The 22,677-nt window shown below is 35.0% G+C and overlaps 1 protein-coding gene across 2 annotated transcripts in view; it reads left to right on the top strand.

The window, feature by feature from the left end:
- Positions 1-22,677, top strand: part of ABCB5 (ATP binding cassette subfamily B member 5) — a 151,567-nt gene that overhangs the window by 14,811 nt on the left and 114,079 nt on the right. For both annotated transcript variants that reach the window (XM_025993346.2, XM_072764517.1), the window contains exons 2-4: positions 15,421-15,494; positions 19,316-19,370; positions 20,969-21,119. In XM_025993346.2, the coding sequence (XP_025849131.2) occupies positions 15,442-15,494; positions 19,316-19,370; positions 20,969-21,119 (259 nt within the window). In that variant the 5' untranslated portion in view covers positions 15,421-15,441. The remainder of the gene's footprint in view (positions 1-15,420; positions 15,495-19,315; positions 19,371-20,968; positions 21,120-22,677) is intronic.

Raw genomic sequence — 22,677 nt, forward strand, 5'->3', positions numbered from 1 at the left:
CATATAGCATTGTGTAAATTTAAGGTGTTGATCTGATACATTTATATCCTGCAACATGATTACCCTATAGCATTAGCTAATACCTCCATCATATCACAAAACTATAATTTCAATTTTGTGTTGAGAACATTTAAGATATAGTCCCAAGTTTAATAAGTATACCTTGTTATATTCACTTATTAAATATTTACTATATTTTTTTTAAAAAAGCTAATTATCCCATCTGGACTTCAAATAAAGTGATTTTAGGGGAACCTGGGTGGCTCAGTTGGTTGAGTCTGTCTGACTTTGGCTAAGGTCATGCATGGTCCCAGGGTCCTAGGATCGAGACCTACATCAAGACCTGAGCAGGGAGCCTACTTCTCCTTCTTCCTCTACCTGTTTGTACTTTCTTGCATGCACTCTCTCCCTCACACACATTTTTTAATAATATTTTCATATTTATTTATAATACTAAAGATTTAAAAAATAAAAAATGATTTTAGTAAGTAAAAAAAAATCGTTCAGCAACTTTATATAATACAGTATTGTTGACTATAATCACATGCTGTATGTTAAATCTCAAGAATTTATTCATCTTCTTACTGCAGGTTTATACCCTTTGACTAACATCTCCCTGATTCCTCCACCTCCCAGCCACTGGGAGCAACTATTCTATTGTGTTTCTATAAGTTTGGGTTTTTTTAGGTTCCATATGTTAATGAGACCATGCAGTAGTTGTCTTTCTTTGTCTGACTTCTCTTGCTTAGCATAATGCCCTCAAGGACCATCCATGTTGTCCCAAATGGCAGGATTTCCTTCTTTATCATGGTTGAATATTATTTTATTGTATGCATTTACCATATCTTCTTTATGGAGACAGATTGTCTCCATTCTTGGCTCTTGTGAGTAATACCGCAATAAACATAAGAGCACAGATATCTTTTCAATATACTGGTTTTGCCTTTGGATATATACCCAGAACTGAATTGCTGGATCATATGGGAGTTCTGTTTTTAATATTTTGAGGAAATTTCATAATGTTTTCTATTCTGACTGAACCAGTTTACATCCCCACCCTTGTCTTTCTCCTGACTTTAGAGGAAGAGCTTTTAAGTTGTGACCACTGAGTATATTAGCTGTGGGCTTAACATACATGGATTTTTCTATGTTGAAGTAATTCCTCTATACCCATTTAGTTGAGAACTTTAATCAGGAAAAAGGTTGAATTTTGTTTTTTCTATTATGCATCTATTGAGCTAATCGTATTATTTTTATCATATGCTCTATTAATGTGATGTAGCACATTTATTGATTGGGATATACTGAACCATCATCCTTGCATCCCAGGGATGGATCCTACCTGACCATGGTGTATGATCCTTTTAATGTGCTGTTGAATTTGGTTTGCTACTATTTTGTTGAGAATTTTTGCAACTCTATTCAAAAGAGATATTGAGGGCCACCCTGGTGGCCCAGAGGTTTAGTGCTGCCTTCAGCCCAGGGCGAGATCCTGAAGACCTGGGATCGAGTCCTGCATCAGGCTCCCGGCATAGAGCCTGCTTCTCCCTCTGCCTATGTCTCTGCCTCTCTCTCTCTCTGTGAGTCTCTCATGAATAAATAAATAAAATCTTAAAAAGAGAGAGAGAGAGAGAGAGAGAGAGAGAGAGATTGATGTGTAGTTTTCTTTCTTGTAGTATCCTCATCTAGCTTTGGTATCAGGGTAATGCTGTTCGATAAAATGAGTTAGGAAGTGTTCCCTCCTATTCAGTTTTTTGAAATAGTTTGAGAAGGGGTGCCATTAATTCTTCTTAAGTGTTTGGCAGAAGTTACAGTGAAACCATCTGATCCTGGGCCTGCCTTTGTTGAGAGGTTTTTGGTTATTGATTCAATCCCTTTGCTCATTTTTGAATAGATTGTATTGTTTCCTAGAAATTTATTCATTTCTTCTAGGTTATCTAGTTTGTTGGTGTATAATTATTCATTATGTCATAATTGTCTCTTTTGATCTTTTATATTTCTGTGATAGCAGTTGTATATCTTCTTATATATCTCATATATATTTGAGTCTTCTTTTTTTCTTAGTCTAGCTATTGGTTTGTCAATTTTGTTTACCTTTTCAAGAAACCAGCTCTTAGTTTCCTTTGTCTTTTTCTATTGTCTTTATTGTCTCAATTTCATTTATTTTCTTTTTTTTTAAGATTTTATTTATTTATTCATGAGACACACAGAGAGAGAGAGAGGCAGAGACACAGGCAGAGGGAGAGGCAGGCTCCATACAGGGAGCCCGATGTGGGACTCAATCCCAGGTCCCTGGGATCACTCAACCGCTGAGCCACCCAGGTGTCCCAATTTCACTCATTTTCATTCTGATCATTGTTATTTCCTTTTTCTGCTCTAACTTCAGGCTTAGTTCTTTTTCTAGTTGTAAAGGTATACAGTTAGGTGGTTCATTTGAGATCTTTCATTTTCTTAATGTAGGCATTTATCACTTTAAACTTTTCTCATAGAACTGATTTTGCTGCATCCCATAAGTTTTGGTATATTGTGTTTGCATTTCATTTGTTTCAGGATATTCTCTGATTTCTCTTTTGATCTCTTCTTTGATCCATTTGTTGTTTAGAAGTATGTTGTTTAATTTCCACACATTCATGAATTTTCTAGTTTTTCTGAATTATTAATTTCTAGTTTTATACCACTGTGGTCAGAAAATATAGTTGTTATCATTTCAGTCTTCTTAAATTTGATAAGATGTGTTTTGTGATCTAACATATGATGTATCTTGGAAAATATTTTATGTGCACTTGAGAAGATTATATATTCCACTGCTGTTGTGTGGAATGTAATGTAAATCTGTTAGGTCCATTAGGTTTAAAGTTCTAGTACAAAAACTAACTAAATAAATGAATATTTTATTATGTATTTTTTTGTTTATATTTTTTATTGGAATTCGATTTGCCAACATATAGCATAACACCCAGTGTTCATCCCATCAAGTGCCCCTCCAGTGCCTGTCACCCAGTCACCCCATCCCCCTGCCCACTTCCCTTTCCACTACCCCTTGCTCATTTCCCAGAGTTAGGTGTCTCTCATGTTGTCACCCTCACTGATATTTCCCACTCATTTTCTCTCCTTTCCCCTTTATTCCCTCTCACTATTTTTTATATTCCCCAAATGAATGAGACCATATAATGTTTGACCTCCGATTGACTTACTTCACTCAGCATAATACCCTCCAGTTCCATCCACGATGAAGCAAATGGTGGGTATTTGTCATTTCTGATGGCTGAGTAATATTCCATTGTATACATAGACCACATCTTCTTGATCCATTCATCTTTCGATGGACACCAAGGCTCCTTCCACAGTTTGGCTATTGTGGACATTGCTGCTAGAAACATTGGGATGCAGGTGTCCTGCCATTTCACTGCATCTATATCTTTGGGGTAAATACCCAGCAGTGCAATTGCTGGGTCATAGGGCAGGTTTATTTTTAACTCTTTGAGGAACCTCCACAGCTTTCCAGAGTGGTTGCACCAGTTCACATTCCCACCAACAGTGCAGGAGGGTTCCCCTTTCTCCACATCCTCTCCAACACTTGTTTCCTGCCTTGTTAATTCTCACCATTCTCACTGGTGTGAGGTGGTATCTCATTATGGTTTTGATTTGTATTTCCCTGATGGCAAGTGATGCGGAGCATTTTCTCATGTGCTTGTTGGCCATGTCTGTGTCTTCCTCTGTGAGATTTCTGTTCCTGTCTTTTGCCCATTTCATGATTGGATTGTTTGTTTCTTGGGTATTGACTTTAATAAGTTCCTTATAGATCTTGGATACTACCCCTTTATCTGATATGTCATTTGCAACTATCTTCTCTCATTCTGTAGGTTGTCTTTCAGTTTTGTTGACTGTTTCTTTTGCTGTGCAGAAGCTTTTTATCTTGATGAAGTCCCAATAGTCCATTTTTGCTTTTTGTTTCTCTTGCCTTCGTGGATGTATCTTGCAAGAAGTTGCTGTGGCCAAGTTCAAAAAGGGTGTTGCCTGTGTTCTCCTCTAGGATTTTGATGGATTCTTGTCTCACACTTAGATCTTTCATCCATTTTGACTTTACCTTTGTGTATGGTGTAAGAGAATGGTCTAATTTCATTCTTCTGCATGTGGGTGTCCAGTTTTCCCAGCACCATTTATTGAAGAGACTTTCCTTTTTCTGGTGGATAGTCTTTCCTGCTTTGTCAAATATTAGTTGACCATAGAGTTGAGGGTCCACTTCTGGATTCTCTATTCTGTTCCATTGATCTATGTGTCTGTTTTTGTGCCAGTACCACACTGTCTTGATGATCACAGCTTTGTAGTACAACCTGAAATTGAGCATTGTGATGCCCCCGGCTCAGTTGTCTTTTTCAAAGTTCTAGTCCAATGTTTCTTAATTGATTTTCTGTCTGAATGATTTATCCTTTGTTGAAAGTAGAGTATTAAAGCCTCCAATTATTATTGTGTCATTTTCTATTTTTCCCTTCATATCTATTGATATTTAGTATATTTAGGAGTTCAATGTTGGGTGCATATCTACATTTGTTATGCCCTTTTAATGAAGTGATCCTTTTATTATTATATAATGATCTTCTTTATCTCTTATTACAGTTTTTGACTTAAAGTTTCTTTTGTCTGATGCAAGTATAGCCACCTCTAATTTCCATATGCCTGGAGTATCTTTTTCCATCACTTCACTTTGAGCATATATGTGTCCTTAGAGGTGAAGTGAATCTCTTGTAGGCAACATGTAGTGAGTTCTTGTGTTTTTGTTATTGTTTTTCATTCAGCAACTCTTGACCTTTTGGTTAGAGTTTACCCATTTACATTTTAGCAATTATTGATAGGTACTGACTAATGCCATCTTTTTAATGGAATTAAAAGTGCTGTAGTTGCTTTTTCCTTTCTTCCTCTCTGATGCCTTCCTTTGTGCATTAATGATTTTCTATAGTGGTATTCTTTCATTGCCTTCTCTTTATCTTTTTAGAAAATATTTATTTTTATCTATGTATTTTAGAGACAGAGTGTGCATACAAATGGGGAGAGGAGAAGAAAGAGAGGGAGAGAGAATCTGAAGCAGACTCTTTGCTACCACAGAACCCACCATAGGGCTCAATTGCACCACCATAAGATTATGACCTAGGTTATTACCAAGAGTCTGACACTTAACCAACTGATGCCCTACCTTCTCTTTATCTTTTGTAGGTTTTTGCTTTGTTGTTACCATGTTTTTCAATTAGGGAAAATCAGTGTAAAACATCTTATGGATATAACAGTCTGTTTTAAACTGGTAACAGCTTTGAAAACATACAGAAACTCCTTTCCTCGATGTCGTATGTTTTAATGTCATAATTTATCTCTTTTATATTGTATATTCAATAATTAATTGTTATAGCTATAATTATTTTTACTACTTCTGACCTTAAACTTTACACTAGAGGTAAGTGATTAACACACCATAATATTACAGTATTGGAGTATTCTGAATTTGACTATATGCTTATTTTATCAGTGTGTTTCATATTTTTAAGTTACTTTTATATATTTGCATTCTTTAATTTCAACTTTAAGAACTCCTGTCAGCATTTCTTTTTTTTTTTTTTTAAAGATTTATTTATTCATGATAGACACAGAGAGAGAGAGAGAGGCAGAGACACAGGCAGAGGGAGAAGCAGGCTCCATGCCGGGAGCCTGACACGGAACTCAATCCCAGGACTCCAGGATCACACCCTGGGCCAAAGGCAGGCGCTAAACTGCTGAGCCACCCAGGGATCCCCTTATCAGCATTTCTTGAAAGGCACATCTAATACTGAAAAATTCCCTAAGATTTTGTTTGTCTGAGAAAGGCTAACTCTCCTTAATTTCTGAAGAGCACTTTTGCCAACTCAAGTATTCTTAGTTGGCAGATTATTTTTTCTTTCAGCACTTTGAATATATTATCCCACTATTCTGACCTGCAAGATTTCTGCTGAGAATCCACTGATAGCCCTATGGATGTTACTTTGTATGTGAAGAATTTGAACTTCCTCACTTCATGAACTTGGATGTCTAGATGTCTCCCTATGTGGGAAGTTCTCAGTCATTACTTCTTTAAGTTAGCTTTCTTCCCTTTTCTCCCTCTCTTCTTCTAAAGCTCCAATAATGTATATACTATTGTTCTTAGTATTCTGTTGTTCATATAGGCTTTCATCCTTCTTTTTATTTTTATTTTTTTCTTTGTTCTCCTCTGGCTGGTAATTTCAAATGACCTGTCTTCTAATTCATAGATTCTTTCTTCTGCTTCATCCAGTGGTCTATTGATGCTTTCTTTTGCATTTTTCATTATATTCACTGTATTCTGCAGAATTTCTATTCTTTTTTAATGATTTCTATCTCTGTTATACTTATCATTTTGTACATATATTGTTTTCATGATTTTATTGAATTATCTACTTTCCAATAATTGCTTGCTGAGCTTTCTTAAAACAATTATTTTGAATTCTTTATCAGGCAAATTGCAGATCTCCATTTCTTTGGGAAATGGAAAATCATGTGTCCCTTTGGTGGTGTAATGTTTCCTTGCTTTTTCATGCAGCTTAAAGTCTTACAATACTGTCTTTGCATTTAAAGAAACAATCACCTCCTCCTTTATACTGACTGGCTTAGGGATAAAAATACTTCAATGAGGAGTATTAGGGATTCTGAGGCATTTTCAGGTTTTTTATATGGACATACCTCACCCCACTTCTTGTTTCCTTGGAAATTCTTAAGATTATATGCCTTCTCTTGATCTTGCAAAGCCAAGCCAAGTGCTGACAGCTTGTTTGCTTGCTTTCCATAGAATGGTACTGTTTTGTGTGTTGTCTCCTAGTTCCACAGAGCAGGCAAGCTCTGTATGCATGTGTGTGCTCACTAACTACAGAGGCTAGCTTCCACCACCACCAGTGGTTGGATGTGGGGAGAGTGAAGCAAGCAGAATTTTGGAGTGTCCATGGGCCAACTTGAGGCAGGAGGATCTTTAGGCAAGATGTTCCCAGCAGCTCATGAGCTGGCTTCCTCCCATGCAGTTAATAGGATCTGCATTCCTTTTATGTGTTCCATTCCAAACCCTGGCTGCTATCCTCCAAACCATTCCCTGCCCTACAGTAAAATAGCATGCCTCAATATTGTAGATGGGGTGAGAAAAAAATATGTATCTTTAGCAGCTTCCCACCCAGCTTGGAAAGTGAAACTGTTTCTCTTACTTCTTCAGTCTATCCTGTCGTATAATTTTTTGCTCTAACAGTATGCTGGAACTTTTCCACTGGACTTCTGGACCTCCACAAAGACACTCTTATCTATAAATAATTGTCTAAATCGATGTACTTTGGGAAGAAGATGGTAGAAAGCTCCTATTTCATCATTTTGATCCCTGCTTAACCCTGACTTTGCTTTCTTTTTTTGTAATAGTGATGTTACAGTCACATCTTGTGTTATTTGATAAGACTTGTTTGCCCAAAAGTGACAAAATGAAGCAAGTAGTTATGTAATTCAAAAAAAGGAGGACAAATATTGTTGAGATGTAGACACTTTTGCTGTTCAATAAGGATTGAATGGCTTACCCAAAATTACAGATGTAATGTGAGTGGGAATCCAGAATTTGAGACTAGGCAGTTTGACTTTAGAACTGTGCTTTGTAGTATGATAGCCTTTGGTCACATGTAACTATTTAAATTCAATTATATAAAAATAGAAATTCCATTCCCTTGCTAACTTCATTGAAAGTGCTCAATAGCTACATATGTCTAATGGCATATTGGACAGTAAAGTGAATATTTCCATTATTACAGAAAGTTCTATTGGATGGGTTCACTATAGAACCAAAATTCTTGGCCTCTGTACTGTACCACTTCACCTGTGCTTTTATATACCATTGTCCGATTATTAAAACAAACTATTCTCAAAGTTTTAATTATTCCTTCAGTGCAGATGATCATTACAAGCATATCTCTAGGTTGGCAATTTTCCTTATTATCAATGCCACATTTCTATCCATATTCCAGATATGTTCACTTGGACACTCTGATACCATTCCAGACATATATTTTTTTAAGATTTTATTTATTTATTCATGAGAGACACAGAGAGAGAGAGAGGCAGAGACACAGGCAGAGGGAGAAGCAGGCTCCATGCAGGAAGCCCAACATGGGACTCGATCCTGGGTCTCCAGGATCACACCCTGGGCTGAAGGCGGTGCTAAACGGCTGAGCCACCTGGGCTGCCCTCCAGACATATTTTTAAATTGAATACCACCTTTTTCCTTAAACCAGCTCCCTCTCCCGACTTCCCCCAAGTCCATTTTTGTTACTCTTTTATTTCCAGATAGTGAAGGTAGTCGCCGAACTTTTATTTCTTGGAATCTATATCTTATAATCCTTCCCTTAAAAATGTCTCTCAAGGTGCACTTGGGTGGCTTACTCGGATAAGTGTTTGACTCTTGGTTTGGTCTCAGGTCATGATCTCAGAGTCGTGAGATCAAGCCCCACATTGGGCTCTGCACTGAGCATGAAACCGGCTTAAAAGTCTCTCCCTCTCTCTTTGCCCCTCTCCCCCACTCACATGCTTTGTCTCTCTAAATTTTTAAAGAAAAAATATCTCTCAAATCTGACTTTTCTCCTGCTATGACGCTGGACCATAATGGGTATAGTTGAATCTTGTTTTCCCCAAGTTCTTCCAGTCTACCCATGATATCAGGTTAATACCAAATACCAGAGGCTTATCACTCTAAATATCAGAAAATTACAATATTTGCCCTTAAAAATTGGTTGAATGCTTTCTACAATCTTATCTACCTTATCTGGTTCTCCATTTCTGCAGGAACTATTCATTCTAACCAGACTGGTCTCATTCCTCCATTGTGATATAATTCACTGTTGCATTCCCAAAATTATGTTCTTGTTCCTCCTCCACACATCTTCACTTATTCAAATCTTAACCATCCTCTAAGGACTAACCTCAGGGCCCCCCTCATCTGTGGAATGAAACATTTTAGGTCATAATGTTCTTTTCAGTTGCTAGAGTAGTCACACTAGACTAGTCCTCACATAACTTCCTGTCTTGCTAAATTTATCCTATTGGGTTTATCTGTGTATTTATGCATCTGTGTAAGGGTATGTGTATATATGTATATGTGTGTGTATGTATGTGTGTGTGTGTGTGTGTGTGTGTGTATGGAAAGAGAATGAGAGAGAACAGAGAGATTGATTTTAAGGAATTGGCTTACATGAGTATAGTAGCTGCCAAGTCTGAAATTCTCAGGACAAGCTAGAAGAATGGAAATTCTGGCAAGAAGCTACTGTCTTGTGTCTGAAGGCACTCTGGAGCCAGAATTCTTTCCTCGAGACCTCAGCCTTTTCTCTTAAGGCTTTTCACTGATTGGATGAGGCTTACCTACATTATGGAGAGTAATATGCTTTACTCAGAATCTACTGATTTAAGTGTTAATTACATCTAAAAAATAGTACCTTCACAACAACATTTAGATGGGTATTTAATCAACTACTGGATGTCATTGACTAGCCAAAATGATAGGTAAAATTAACCATCACTTTGGATATATTTTTAGAGCTCTTATATGTAATTCCTAATCCCATAATCCAACTACATATGTGGATAGAAGGGAAAAGCATTAGAGGAATGCAGTAAGTCAAAGTGTAAATATTACAGGATATGAAAACAACTGGAACTTGTGAAGAGTATAAAACACTCCTCCCTTTCAGAAATAATAGCTTTATGGAGAAAATGGAAACAAAAAATTTTGTGAAATGAGCCCATACATAACAATAATATTCCTACTACTAGTTTGTTCCTTTTGGAGCTTGTATAAAATTTGTATCTTATTTTATCTAATCAATCAGTCTTTCTATTGCTTTCTATCAATCAGTCTCTTTTAGCTATGCATCAGATTATTCTTACCCAACGCACTTACTTGTCACTCAGAAAATTTCTTCCCACAGTGATATTTTGTCATGACTTTACATTTTGCCATATGAAATTAGTTTTATTTTTTTTAAACAAGAGCCCTGGGGCACCTGGCTGCCACAGTCAGTTGAGCATCTGACTCTAGATCTCAGTTCAAGTCCCACACTGGGCATGGTGTCTACTTAAAAAAAAAAAAAAAAAAAAAAAAAAGGCAAGAACCCTTGTAAACCAAATATTTCTTTCTAATTTTCTATTTCTGTGTGTCCTTTCTATTACATACCATGATAACTTCTACATAGTTATTAATAACTAAGGATTGGCTGACAGGGTCTGCTTTGACTAAATAAGATGTTCTGAGTTTTAGTCCCATATTACCTACTGGTTTTTGGATATTATTACCTGATTATCTCACCAGTATCTTACACTTGACATGTTTCAAACTAATCTTTATCTTCCTTTTGAAACATTGTATGATATGGAGGAACAAAAGAGCAGCTGTCATGGCCAACCTCTTTCTTTCCATATAATGATGACCTCATCACTATCCTGTGATTTCCTTCATCTTGTGTCTCTTTGCCTCAATAAACTTTTTATTTCTACCACATAAATCATACTCCCTCTGCCTGAGATACTCTTCTTAATTTCTGTATGGTAACATCTTGTAATTCACTTTCAGTGTTACCTTCTATAAGAGGTAGAAGAATTTCTCTGACTAGACAATTTAACTACCACATTACTCTTTATAATACTGTCCTATTTTAATTCTATGCCTAAAACTTAACATTATCTCCTTTTTTTTAGTGCACTCCATGAGATTCTGATACCAGAAGTCCTTTGTTCACACTTTAAAACCATGATGTAGACAGTAGATAAGAACAATATATTACGATTACACTGTATTTTGAACTTTATTTTTATATTCTTAGTTTTAACAAAAAATAAAACTTCCTCTAGAGATTTAGTGCCTTCGATTTGCCAAGACTTTGCATCAAATGCTGTAGAATTGTGCTTCTCAAAATTTGATGTGCATACAAAACACTGAGAATCTCATTAAAATGTAGATTCTATTCAGTAGTTTTAGAGCAGAACCCCAAATTCTACATTTCTGGAATAGATTTTAAAAAGCATGATTCAGGGACGCCTGGGTGCTCAGCAGTTGAGCATCTGCCTTCAGCCCAGAGCATGATCCTGAGGTCCAGAGATCAAGTCCCACACTGGGCTCCTTGCATAGAGCCTGCTTCTCTCTCTGCCTGTGTCTCTGCCTCTCTCTCTCTCTCTCTCTCTCTCTCTCTGTCTCTCATGAATAAATAAATAAAATCTTTAAAATAAATAAGTAAAAAACAAAATAAAAAGCATGATTCAGTACAACCACTCTGGAAAACAATATGGAGGTTTCCCCAAATATTAAATATAGAACTACCATATGATCCATCAATTACATTTCTGGGCATATATCTGAAAGAAACCAAATCACTATTTTGGAGACATATCTGCACCCTCATATTCATTACAGCATTATTTACAATAGCCAAGACATGGAAACAACCTCCAAGAGTCCATCAACAGATGAATGAATAAAGAAAATGTGGCGTGTACACAGACACACATACACACACATAATGGAATATTATTCCCATAAAAAAGGAGATCCTACCATTTGTGATGAGTCTTGAGATCATTATGATAGGTGAAAGAAGTCAGAGAAAGACAAGTGTCATGTGATCTCACTTATATGTGGAATTTTTAAAAAATGCTTTTCTACAAACTAATAATGATCAGGAAAGGAAATTAAGAAAACTATCCCATTACAATAGCATCATGAGAAATAAAATACTTAGGAATAAATTTAGTCAAGGAGATGAAAGATATGTACACTAAACACTACAAAGCATTGATGAAAGAAGACACAAGTGGAAAGGCATCCTATGTTCATGGACTAGAAGACTTAATATTGTTAAGATGACAGTATTACAGAAAATGATCTACAGATTCCATGCAATCCTTATCAAAATCCCAATATTTTTTTCATAAATAGGAAAACCCATCCTAACATTCCTATGGAGTTTAAATAGCAAATAACAAAACAATCTTGAAAAAGATAGCAAATAGCAAAAGTAAAAAAATAGCAAAATAATAGCAAAGACAATCTTGAAAATAGTAAAAACAATCTCGAAAAAGAAGAACAAATTTGGAACATTCATACTTTCAGTTTCAAAACAATACAAAGCTATAGTAATCAAAAGAGTTAATACTAGCATAAAGACATATAGGTCAATTGAATAGAATAGAGAGCCCAGAAATTAAACCCTCACATATATGATAAAATGATATTCAACAAGAATGTCAAGACCACTGATCGGGGAAAAGACAGTGTTTTCAACAAACGAAACTGGCAAAATGAACAAAAATATAGTGGTTTCAAAATAAAACTGGTGCTGGCAAAACTGACTACATATAAAAGAATAAAGTCAGACCCTTCATTTTACATCATATGGAAATATTAATTCAAATGGATTAAAGATCTAAATGTAAGTGCTAAAACTATCAAGCTTTTAGAAGAAAACATAGGGGGAAAGATTTATGACATTGGACTTGACAATACTTTCTTACTATGACACCAAAATCCCTGGCAACAACAACAAAAAAATAGATTAATTTGACTTCACTAAAATAAAAAACTTCAGGCATCAAAGGATACAATCACAAGACTAAAAAAGACCACCCACAGAAGAGAGTATTTGCATATCCTATATCTGATAAAGATTTAATATCCAGAATACATAAAGAACTACAACTTCACTATTTCACTTGACATATTATTAATGGTCAAATGACTTAAATCGACATTTCTGCAAAGAAGACATAAAAATGGACAATGAATACATTAAAAAATGCTCAATTTCAGTAGTCATTAGGAAAATACAAATCAAAACCACAATGAGAGCCTCTTCATACCTATCAAGATTACTATTATCAATAAACCAGAAAATAAAAGTATTGGTAAGGATATGGAAAAATTGGAACTCTTGTACATTGCTGATGGGAATGTAAAATGGTATAGCCACTATCACAAACAATATGGTAGTTACTGGAAAAGATAAACATAGAATTGCTCTATGATCTACAATTTCCACTTCAGTTCCAAAAGAATTGAAAGAAGTACTCTGATACTTGTATACCAATGTTCATAGTAGCACTATTCACAGTCACCAAGATGTGGAAACAGTCCAAATTGTCCACCAACAGATGAATGGATAAACAAAATGTGGTATATATAAATGATAAAATACTATTAGCCTGAAAAAGGAATGAAACTTTGATACATGCAGTATCATGGATGAACCTTGAAAACATGCTGAGTGAAAAGAAGCCTGGCACAAAAGGACAAATATTGTACCATTATACTTACCTAAGATACCTAGAATAGGCCAGTTCATAGAGACAAAAGTAGAATGGTAGTCACTAGGGACTGGGGAGAGGAAGGAATGGGAAGCTATTGTTTAATGGGTACAGAGTTTCAATTTGGCTGTGATGAAAAAGTTTTATACTGGTGCTGCTTACACTAAGTTGTGTATGCACTTAATGGCACTGAATGGTAACTTAAACATGGTTAAAATGTTAAATTTTATTTTTGTATATTCTGCCACAATTAAAAAAAATAATTCTGCACGTCTAGTAAAGTCCCAGCTGTTGCTGATTCTGCCTGTCTTGGGACCACACTGAGTAGCAAGGCTGTAGTACAGAGAAAAAGAGTGGGGGTGGGGGGATTTGTGTGAGTTTCTCAGGAGAAGCGACCATAATCTTTCTATTTTTATAAACTAGCAGCTGATACATAATACAAGCTCAATACTTTTTCAGAGAACTTATGAAGTAATAGATAAATATAATCAATTAGGGTAACTAAGAATTGTAATACAAGATAGAATGTGTCAGTGAACATGATATACATATGAGAGAACCCCAAAAGAAAATCAGAGACACTACAGGTCTTCAAAGTGCATTTCTTTTTTGGTTCAGTGAGGTTTTTTTGTTCGCTATGTTTCCCATGTGCAGTATGGCATGAAGAACAGAGTGTGCTTTACCTGGAAATTCACCATTGTTGTAATCTGATGTTACAGCATGGTCAGAAATTAAGCTTGGTAAAGCACAGCATGAAAGTACAGTTAGTTATTTGTTGAGGAGAGAAACCACACATTATTTTGGTGTAAATGAGCATATCATGCAGTGACTGAGGTAAGCCATAATTGTTTTGATTTCTTTTGTTGAATTTCTGAGTTTCATTTATATAATTGTTAATTTCTTTCTATCTTACCACTTTCCTTACACATATGTCAAATAACTAGAGATAATGTAAAGTTAGTATGGCAATTGTAGAGTTTTTTTTTAACTAAACATATGACCATTGATTTCTGAAATAGAAATAATATGCCAGTGTATTTGTATCATGCTTTATTTCTCAGCCACTAAAAAATAACACATTGAGACTAGTTCCTTCATGGAGAAGCTTACTCTTTAAAAATGTACTGTTTTTTCTGGATGCTTGGGTAGTATTTCATTAATCAGTAATTCTACTCTAGAGTTCAAACCCATATTATTTATAATCATCTCAATATAGGTAATAGGCTATATTGCCTAACAAGTGAGATTGAGTCAAAATATCTTTACATTTGCAATGATATAAACATTTATATACATAAATGCAATCTTACAACAGACTAAAATTCTAAAGTGTCATCCAAAGGGAGAATACATTATTCTTAATATAATTTTAATGATGAATGAGGTTTTTTTAAGATTTTATTTATCTATTCATGAGAGTAGAGAAAGGCAGAGACATAGGCAGAGGGAGAAGCAGGCTCCCTGCAAGGAGAGCCCAATGTGGGACTCGATCCCGGATCCCAGGATCATGCCCTGAGCCAAAGGTAGATGTTCAACAGCTGAGCCACCAGGCGTCCCTAATTTTAATGATGAGTGATTTTCAAAATATTCTAATTTATTGACAACTATTTATACATGATAGAAGCTCTAGTTTGCTTATATTTGATAAATTAGAAAGTCCTACTCCCTCACACCACTGGCTACAGAAATTGTTGCATCAACTGTTTATAGAAAAAACTAAGCATGACATAGTTTAAAAGTTTCATTAATTACAATCAAATCAGTGGCAAAATAGGAATAAAATCCAGTGTCCTGAATAAAGATGCATTGTCTGTGGAATCTGGTTTTCCTTTTATTTCATTTCTAGAATTTTTATTAGCTCCAAATCTAAGCCCAGAATGAAGCAACAAAATCATAAAATCAATAATATCTTAAAAAATGAGCTTCCTAACCAGAAACTTCAGTTGAAGTGCAGAGTGGTGAGGCAGGGTGAAACTCAGTAGCACACTTTTTCTAAAGGAATGTAAAGAATGCTTTATTTATATCAACTACATGATGACATTTTACACAGTCATGATATATTTCTTAATATTTCAGAAGAATTGAATTATAAATAAGATGGCAAATTCTGAAAGAGCTGAAGAGATGCAAGAAAATTATCAGAGAAATAGGTAAGCTTTGCCTAAGTTCCACAAAAAATGTCCTACAACTTCAAATGTACTTTATCCTTTTCAATACTATAGCAAAAATGTTTAATTTTTTTCTAAAAATAGCAGTGCTATTTGCTTTTTTCTGGACCTCAACTTAATCAATGTTACAGTTGGCTTAATTGGGACTTTAGGAAGTGTTAATAACTATGAGATTTATTGATTTAGTACTTTTATTTCTTCAGTTCTCTCTTTTGAATTTATGTTACCAGTATAAGAAAAAAATACCTCAATATTTTCAATTCAATTCTCTATGGAACCTTCATCCCATGTGGCACAGTTAATGAAAGGAAGTACTGGATTCAGATTATTTTTTCACTACATGGACGTCTGTGTGTGCATGTTATAAAAATTTCCTATACCTATAATTCACTAACTTATAGATTTAAAATTGAAATGGCTTAAAGCCTATTTTAGTTTTACTTTTACCATAATAATTGTGTTACATTCAGATAGATAGTCTGTAAAATTCAAGAGGACCCCTTTTGGTAGCCTGTTTCATTAATACAGGGCTGCAAATAGCCAGAAAGGGAGTTCCCACTATATCTTCCATGTACACTTCTCCACTCTCAACTCTGATAGGAAAGAGTCTTTCGAAAGACTACCTGAACCCTCCTTCAGAGCTTTTTCATGAAGGTCAATGGGAGACAAAAATGTTTCCCTGAAACAAAATTTATCAAAAGATTACTGAGTCTTACTCTTTAAATCAGTGTTTGGGGGATACATGGCTGGCACAGCAGGAGGAGCATGTGTCTCTTGATCTCAGGGGTTGTGAGTTCAAGTGCCACATCAGGTAGAGATTACACAAAAAATAAAATGTAAAAATCTTAAAATCAGCATCTGGAATAATGGAAGGGCTTCACATTCTTAGAGCACTTGTTGTCATCTATGAAACATCTCAGAGCAGATTGGCCCAGTACTTAATTATTAACCTCAGAGGGAATAAAATTAAGTGACTTGTCATTTATCAAAGCTGATAGAACAATATGTTATAAAGCTGGAAGAGAAGACTCAGAAGTTCATCCTTCTGTGTGTCTTTTTAGAAAATGTAATCTGATGCCCTTCAGTCTTCCACTCTTGTTTAAGGATCTTTTGTGTGTGTGCTGTTGGTGAGAATGCACACTAGTGCAGGCACTGTGGAAAAGAGTATGGAGGCTCCTTAAAAAGTTAAAAATAGAGCTACCCTATGGCCCAGCAATTGCACTACTAGGTATTCATACAAAGGATACGAAAGTGCTGATTCAAAGAGGCATGTGCACCCCAGTATTTATAGCAGTAATATCCACAATAGCCAAACTATGGAAACAGCCCAGATGTCCATCAAAAGATGAATGGATAATGAAGAGGTGGTATACTTATACAATGGAATATTACTCAGCCATCAAAAAGAATGAAATCCTGCCATTTGCAACAACATGGATGAAACTAGAGGGTATTATGCCAAATGAAATAAGACTGTCAGAGAACAATAAAATACCATATGATTTTACTCATATGTGGAATTTAAGAAACAACATAGATGAACATAGGGGAAGGGAAGGAAAAATAAAATAAGACAAAAAAGAGGGAGGCAAACCATAGAGATTTAACTATAGGGAAGACACAGGGTTGTTGGGGGAGGGGTGGGGTGGGGTACCTGGGTGAGGAGCATTAAGGAGGGCATGTGATATAATGACTGCTGAATGTTATATACAACTGATGAATCACTAAATTCTTCCCCTGAAGCTAATGATACACTATATGTTAACTAAATTGAATTTAAATTAAAAAATTTTTAATGTACACCATAGGATATAGAGGTAACAAAATACAAAATAAAAAGGTAAAGAATCTATGTATATGTGTATTTCATTGACAAATTTCCCTGAAACCAATGAATACAATTTACAGTTTTCATCTGGACTTTCTTTGTTTTAAGATTTATTTATTTATTCATTAGAAACACACAGAGAGAGAGGCAGAGACATAGGCAGAGGGAGAAGCAGCCTCCCCACAGGGAGCCCGATGTGGGACTGGATCCTGGATCCTGGGATCACGCACTGAGCCAAAGGCAGATGCTCAACCGCTGAACCACCCAGGCATCCCTCATCTGGACTTTCTTGAAATATGAGCCAGTTGCTCTTGTGCAGTTTGTTGCAGAAGCTTAAAAACTCTTATGGAGGGGCACCTGGGTGGCTCAGTTGGTTGAGTGTCTGCCTTCAGTTCAGGTCATGATCTCAGGGTCCTGGGATCAAGCAGCCCCACATCAGACTCACTACTCAGCAAGGAGTCTGCTTCTCCCTCTTCCTCTGCCCCTCCCCCTTCTCATTCTCCTCTCTCTCTCTCACTCTCTCTCTCTCTCTCAAATAAATAAATAAAATCTTTAAAAAAACCACTCTAATCCACCACCTTATACCCATTAAGATAGATGCTATTAAAATAAAATAGAAAATACCAACTGTTGATGAGGATGTAGAGAAACCATATGCATGGTTGATAGGAATGTGAAATGATGCTATGGAAAACAATATGATGGTTTTTCAAAAAAATAAAAATGGAATTATCATGTGATCCAGCAATTCTAATCTTGGTTATATACCCAAAATAATTGAAAGCAGGGACTTGAAAATATATTTGTACTCCTGTATTCATAGCAGCATTATTCACAGTAGCCAAAAAGTGGCAGCACTCTGAAGTGTTCATTGACTGATGAATGGTTGGATAAATAAACAAAATGCAATACATACATACAATAGAATAATAATCAGCTTTAAAAAGGAGAAAACTTCTGACATGCCCTGCAACATAGCCAAACATTGAAGATACTATGCTAAGTGAAATAAACCCAACAGAAAAGAACAAAATACTATATGGTTCCACTTACAAAATACTATATGGTTCCACTTACAAGAACAAAATACTATATGGTTCCACCTAAAGTAGTCAGATTCACAGAAATAGAAAATAGAAGGATAGTTGTCAGAAGATGGAGGCAAGAGAGAAAAGGGATTACAGTTTAATTGGTAAAGAGCCAGTTTTTCAAGAAGAAGAGTTCTGTGGATGGATGGTGGTGATGGTAGCACAATATGAATGTACTTAATATTAAGGAACTGCACACTTAAAATTAATTAAGATGGTGTATGTATTTTACTACAATTTAAAGAACTCTACTCCAAAGGTATGCCTTCAGTTGTTACCCTAATGTAGAGATAGCCAGTGACAACTTAACTTTCCCAGTGATTATAATAAAAATCTTTGTACCGTGTATCATTAAATGTGTTTTTTTAAGATTTTATTTATTTATTCATAGAGACAGAGAAAGAGGCAGAGACACAGGCAGAGGGAGAAGCAGGAACCATACGTGGGACTCGATCCCAGGTCTCCAGAATCACACCCTTGGCTGCAGGCGGTCCTAAACCGCTGCGCCACCAGGGCTGCCCTCATTAAATGTGTTTTGAAAGTTTCAGTGTTGATACAAATTTGCTATCAAGAGTCAAATTTGAGGGGGATCCCTGGGTGGCTCGGCGGTTTAGCACCTGCCTTTGGCCCAGGGCGCGATCCTGGAGTCTCGGGATCGAGTCCCGCGTTGGGCTCCCGGCATGGAGCCTGCTTGTCCCTCCTCCGGTGTTTCTGACCCTCTCTCTCTCTCTATGTCTATCACAAATAAATAAATCTTTAAAAAAAAAAAAAAAGAAAGAAAGAAAGAAAAAGAGTGAAATTTGATACTTCAGAACAATTTCAATTGGAAAATTTTGCAAATTATATTCACATTGTAAACCTTTCCATCTGGAAATTTTGTTTTCCAGAAAACCACAAGAACTACCCAAAGTAAGAAAACAAGCTGTTGGACCTATTGAGATAGTAAGTGAAATCACCTAGCAAGTATGTATATCTGAAAATTTTAGGGAACTATCTGTAGTGCATAAAATGATTGATTACATCTGTTGGAGGGTAAAAGGGAATTTAAAAAATAATTAATCAAAATATTGTCTCCAATAGGAAAAAAAATATAATTAACCCAATATTTCCATAATAGGGATAAGAAAATAAACACAATATTTATACAATATACAATATTGCAAAATTGATCCCAATTTTTTTTAAAAAAAAAGAATGTGTATATGTGCAATGCATAAATGTTACTGAGGCTATTTCTGAGTGGTGGGGAATTAAATTGTGAGTGATGTTTCAGTATTTTCTAATGAAAATGCATGGTTATAAGTTGCTTGTTATGTTTAAACTATGAATTCTTTTGAAATAAAAAATAATTATCTAAATATTTTGTCAAACTTATACATAAAAAACTATATGAGCACATTTCTTTAGGATTATGTTCAAGGAAGATTTTCAGGAATATGTTCCCAAAACAACTCCTCTACCTACTCTAATCTCTGTGTCATTCTGGCTGTCAAAGTCATTAGTAATTCACATAAAACAGTACCTACTTTTTCAGAATTCAAATTCTAAAAACCCTGGGATGTTGCAGAATATGATAAACTTTATCAAGGAAATAACACACTATTCTGGAGGAAGGTGGAGGAGCAGATACCCTCATATCATCTGAAGTACCACCATAATACTGTAGCAGTTACTCCATAAATATTTATAGATATTTATTATCTATCATATGAATAAATGAAAAAATGTTCAATTTTTTCAGCCACCACTCATAAAATATGTAAAAGTTCTTCTTGCTATTATATAAATCTAATTTCATTTTAATATCATTAAATTTTATCTTGACTTCTCAGGAGGATAAATAATCCATATTTTCAAGTTTTGTTCATGGTTTTTTTTGGAATAGCATTGTTGGAATCTTGCATAGAATAGAATACAAAGTATTCAATATTTGGCTTTCAGTTATTTCTTTCTTATTCTAAATAGCATTGTAAATTACTATACATCCTTATTTAAAGAATAGATGTTGTCCTAAGTAGAAAAAAAATCCAAGGAATTTAAAATAAGAATGAAAAATATAATTTATTACATTTGATGAACTAATTTTTACTGCATGGTTACTGTTCACTGCACTTAGTTGTATCACTGCTATGATGTTGATAAGCCTAAGGAATTGAGAGTTTGAAGTTCACCTGTCTATAAACCAAGATACTGTCTTGCAGTGTTTCAACATATATTACCTTACTTCAGAATCAACCAAATGGAAGGAAGTTTCTGATTCCTACCCACATCTGGTCTGACCTGTATGATAGTTATTATTACAGATGTATAATTTACACTTATTTTGCTGTTTTATATTTTTCAACACTTCTTCAAAATACATTGTAAATCCTTAAGCTCAGAGATTTTTTTTTACTTTGTTTACAAATACTTTTCCATGATTTTATACATTTATTTAGTCTTTTAATTTATAAAATAGCATTTACTTGATGGCAAAACTATAGGTTCATTTTGTTTTTGTTTTTTATAGCTATAATGCTACTATGTTTTGTTTTCCTAAGTTCCGCTTTGCAAATGGACTGGACATCACACTAATGATCCTGGGATTACTGGCATCACTAGTAAATGGAGCCTGTCTTCCTGTAATGTCACTGATTTTAGGAAAAATGAGTGATAACCTTCTTAGTGGATGTCTAGTCAAAACCAATACAAGTGAGTACAATATGTATTTTTCTGTATTTCTGGGGACCCAAAAGCTTCAAATAAAACATCTCATAATACAGATTTTTGTATTGTCAAACAGTATCTACAAAATATGTATGTAAGTCATTTATTCTTTTATATTGCCAGGGACTAAAGAACCAAAATTTGTATTAACATGTCAAAGAAACAGAATCAATAAAATGTGAATGTATGTGTATTATATATAGGGAGAGAGAGACAGAGAGAAGGAAATTTATTTTAAGGAATTGATTCATGCCATTGTGGAAGCTGACATGTCCAAAAATCAGTAAGCTGGAGACCCAGGAGCTAACCACTCATGGTATATAAAAATCATCTGAGACTTAGTGTACCTCAACTTTTCTCTCTAGGAAATTAAAAAATTTTCTATCAGAAGTGGTGATCATACACCATGATTTAACCAAAGGCTTGGGCTATTCCAGGGCACTTATCTATAATACACCCTTTAAAAAGGAGAAATCAAAAATGACAAAATCTCTCTGCTGCTTAGGGTTTCATTAATAGCGTATAGACATGCATGGCATTGTAGAACACAATGCAGCAAGGAAGCCAAAATGAACTTGCAGAAAATGATGGTATTAAAGACAAAAACCCTGAATAAAGATAGGAGGGAAATCTAACAATCATGTGTGGGGAAGAAAGGGGGGGTTGTAGTTCCCATAACTGTAGATGTCCTTCATGTATCATTACCTTTGTATTAACTTATTTCAGGGTCATATCCTTGAAGTAACATTCTTTAGATGTAAGTCCAGCAATTCTATGCACAGACATGCTGAGTATCTATAGTCTTTTTTTTAATCTGATAGATATTATAAATATTAGTAATTCCCTGATTTTGTGTTTTTCCCCAAAATTACAAAGTAGGAAGCATCCTTATAGCTATTTATCTTAGCTGAGTGTGTCATTAAAGTGTGTCATTAAAACTTGTACTATCTTGATATGGTCCACTCTCACCACTGTTATTCAACATAGTACTGGAAGTCCTAGCCTCAGCAATCAGACAAAAAAAATAAAAATAAAATCAAACTTTAGTCTTCACAGACTACATGATACTCTTTGTAGAAAACCTGAAAGACTCCACCAAAAAATTTCTAGAACTCATAAGGAATTCAGCAAAGTCACAGGATATAAAATCAATGCACAGATATCTGTTACATTTCTATACACTAACAATGAAGTAGCAGAAAAAGAAATTATGGAATCAATCCAACTTACAATTGTACCAAAAACCATAAGATATTAGGAATAAACCTAACCAAAGAGGTAAAAGATCTAAAACTATAGAACACTTATGAAAGAAATTGAGGAAGACACAAAGAATTGGAAAAATATTCCATTCTCATGGATTGGAAGAACAAATATTATTAAAATGTCTATGCTACCCAAACTTATCCACACATTCAATTCAATCTCTATCAAAATACCACCAGCATTTTTCACAGAGCTGGAACAAACAATCCTAAAATTTGCATGGAACTAGAAAAGACCTCAAATAGCCAAAGTAATGTTAAAAAGAAAACCAAAGCTG

The sequence above is a fragment of the Vulpes vulpes genome, chromosome 7 (genome assembly GCF_048418805.1).
Source record: "Vulpes vulpes isolate BD-2025 chromosome 7, VulVul3, whole genome shotgun sequence".
NCBI lineage: Eukaryota > Metazoa > Chordata > Mammalia > Carnivora > Canidae > Vulpes > Vulpes vulpes.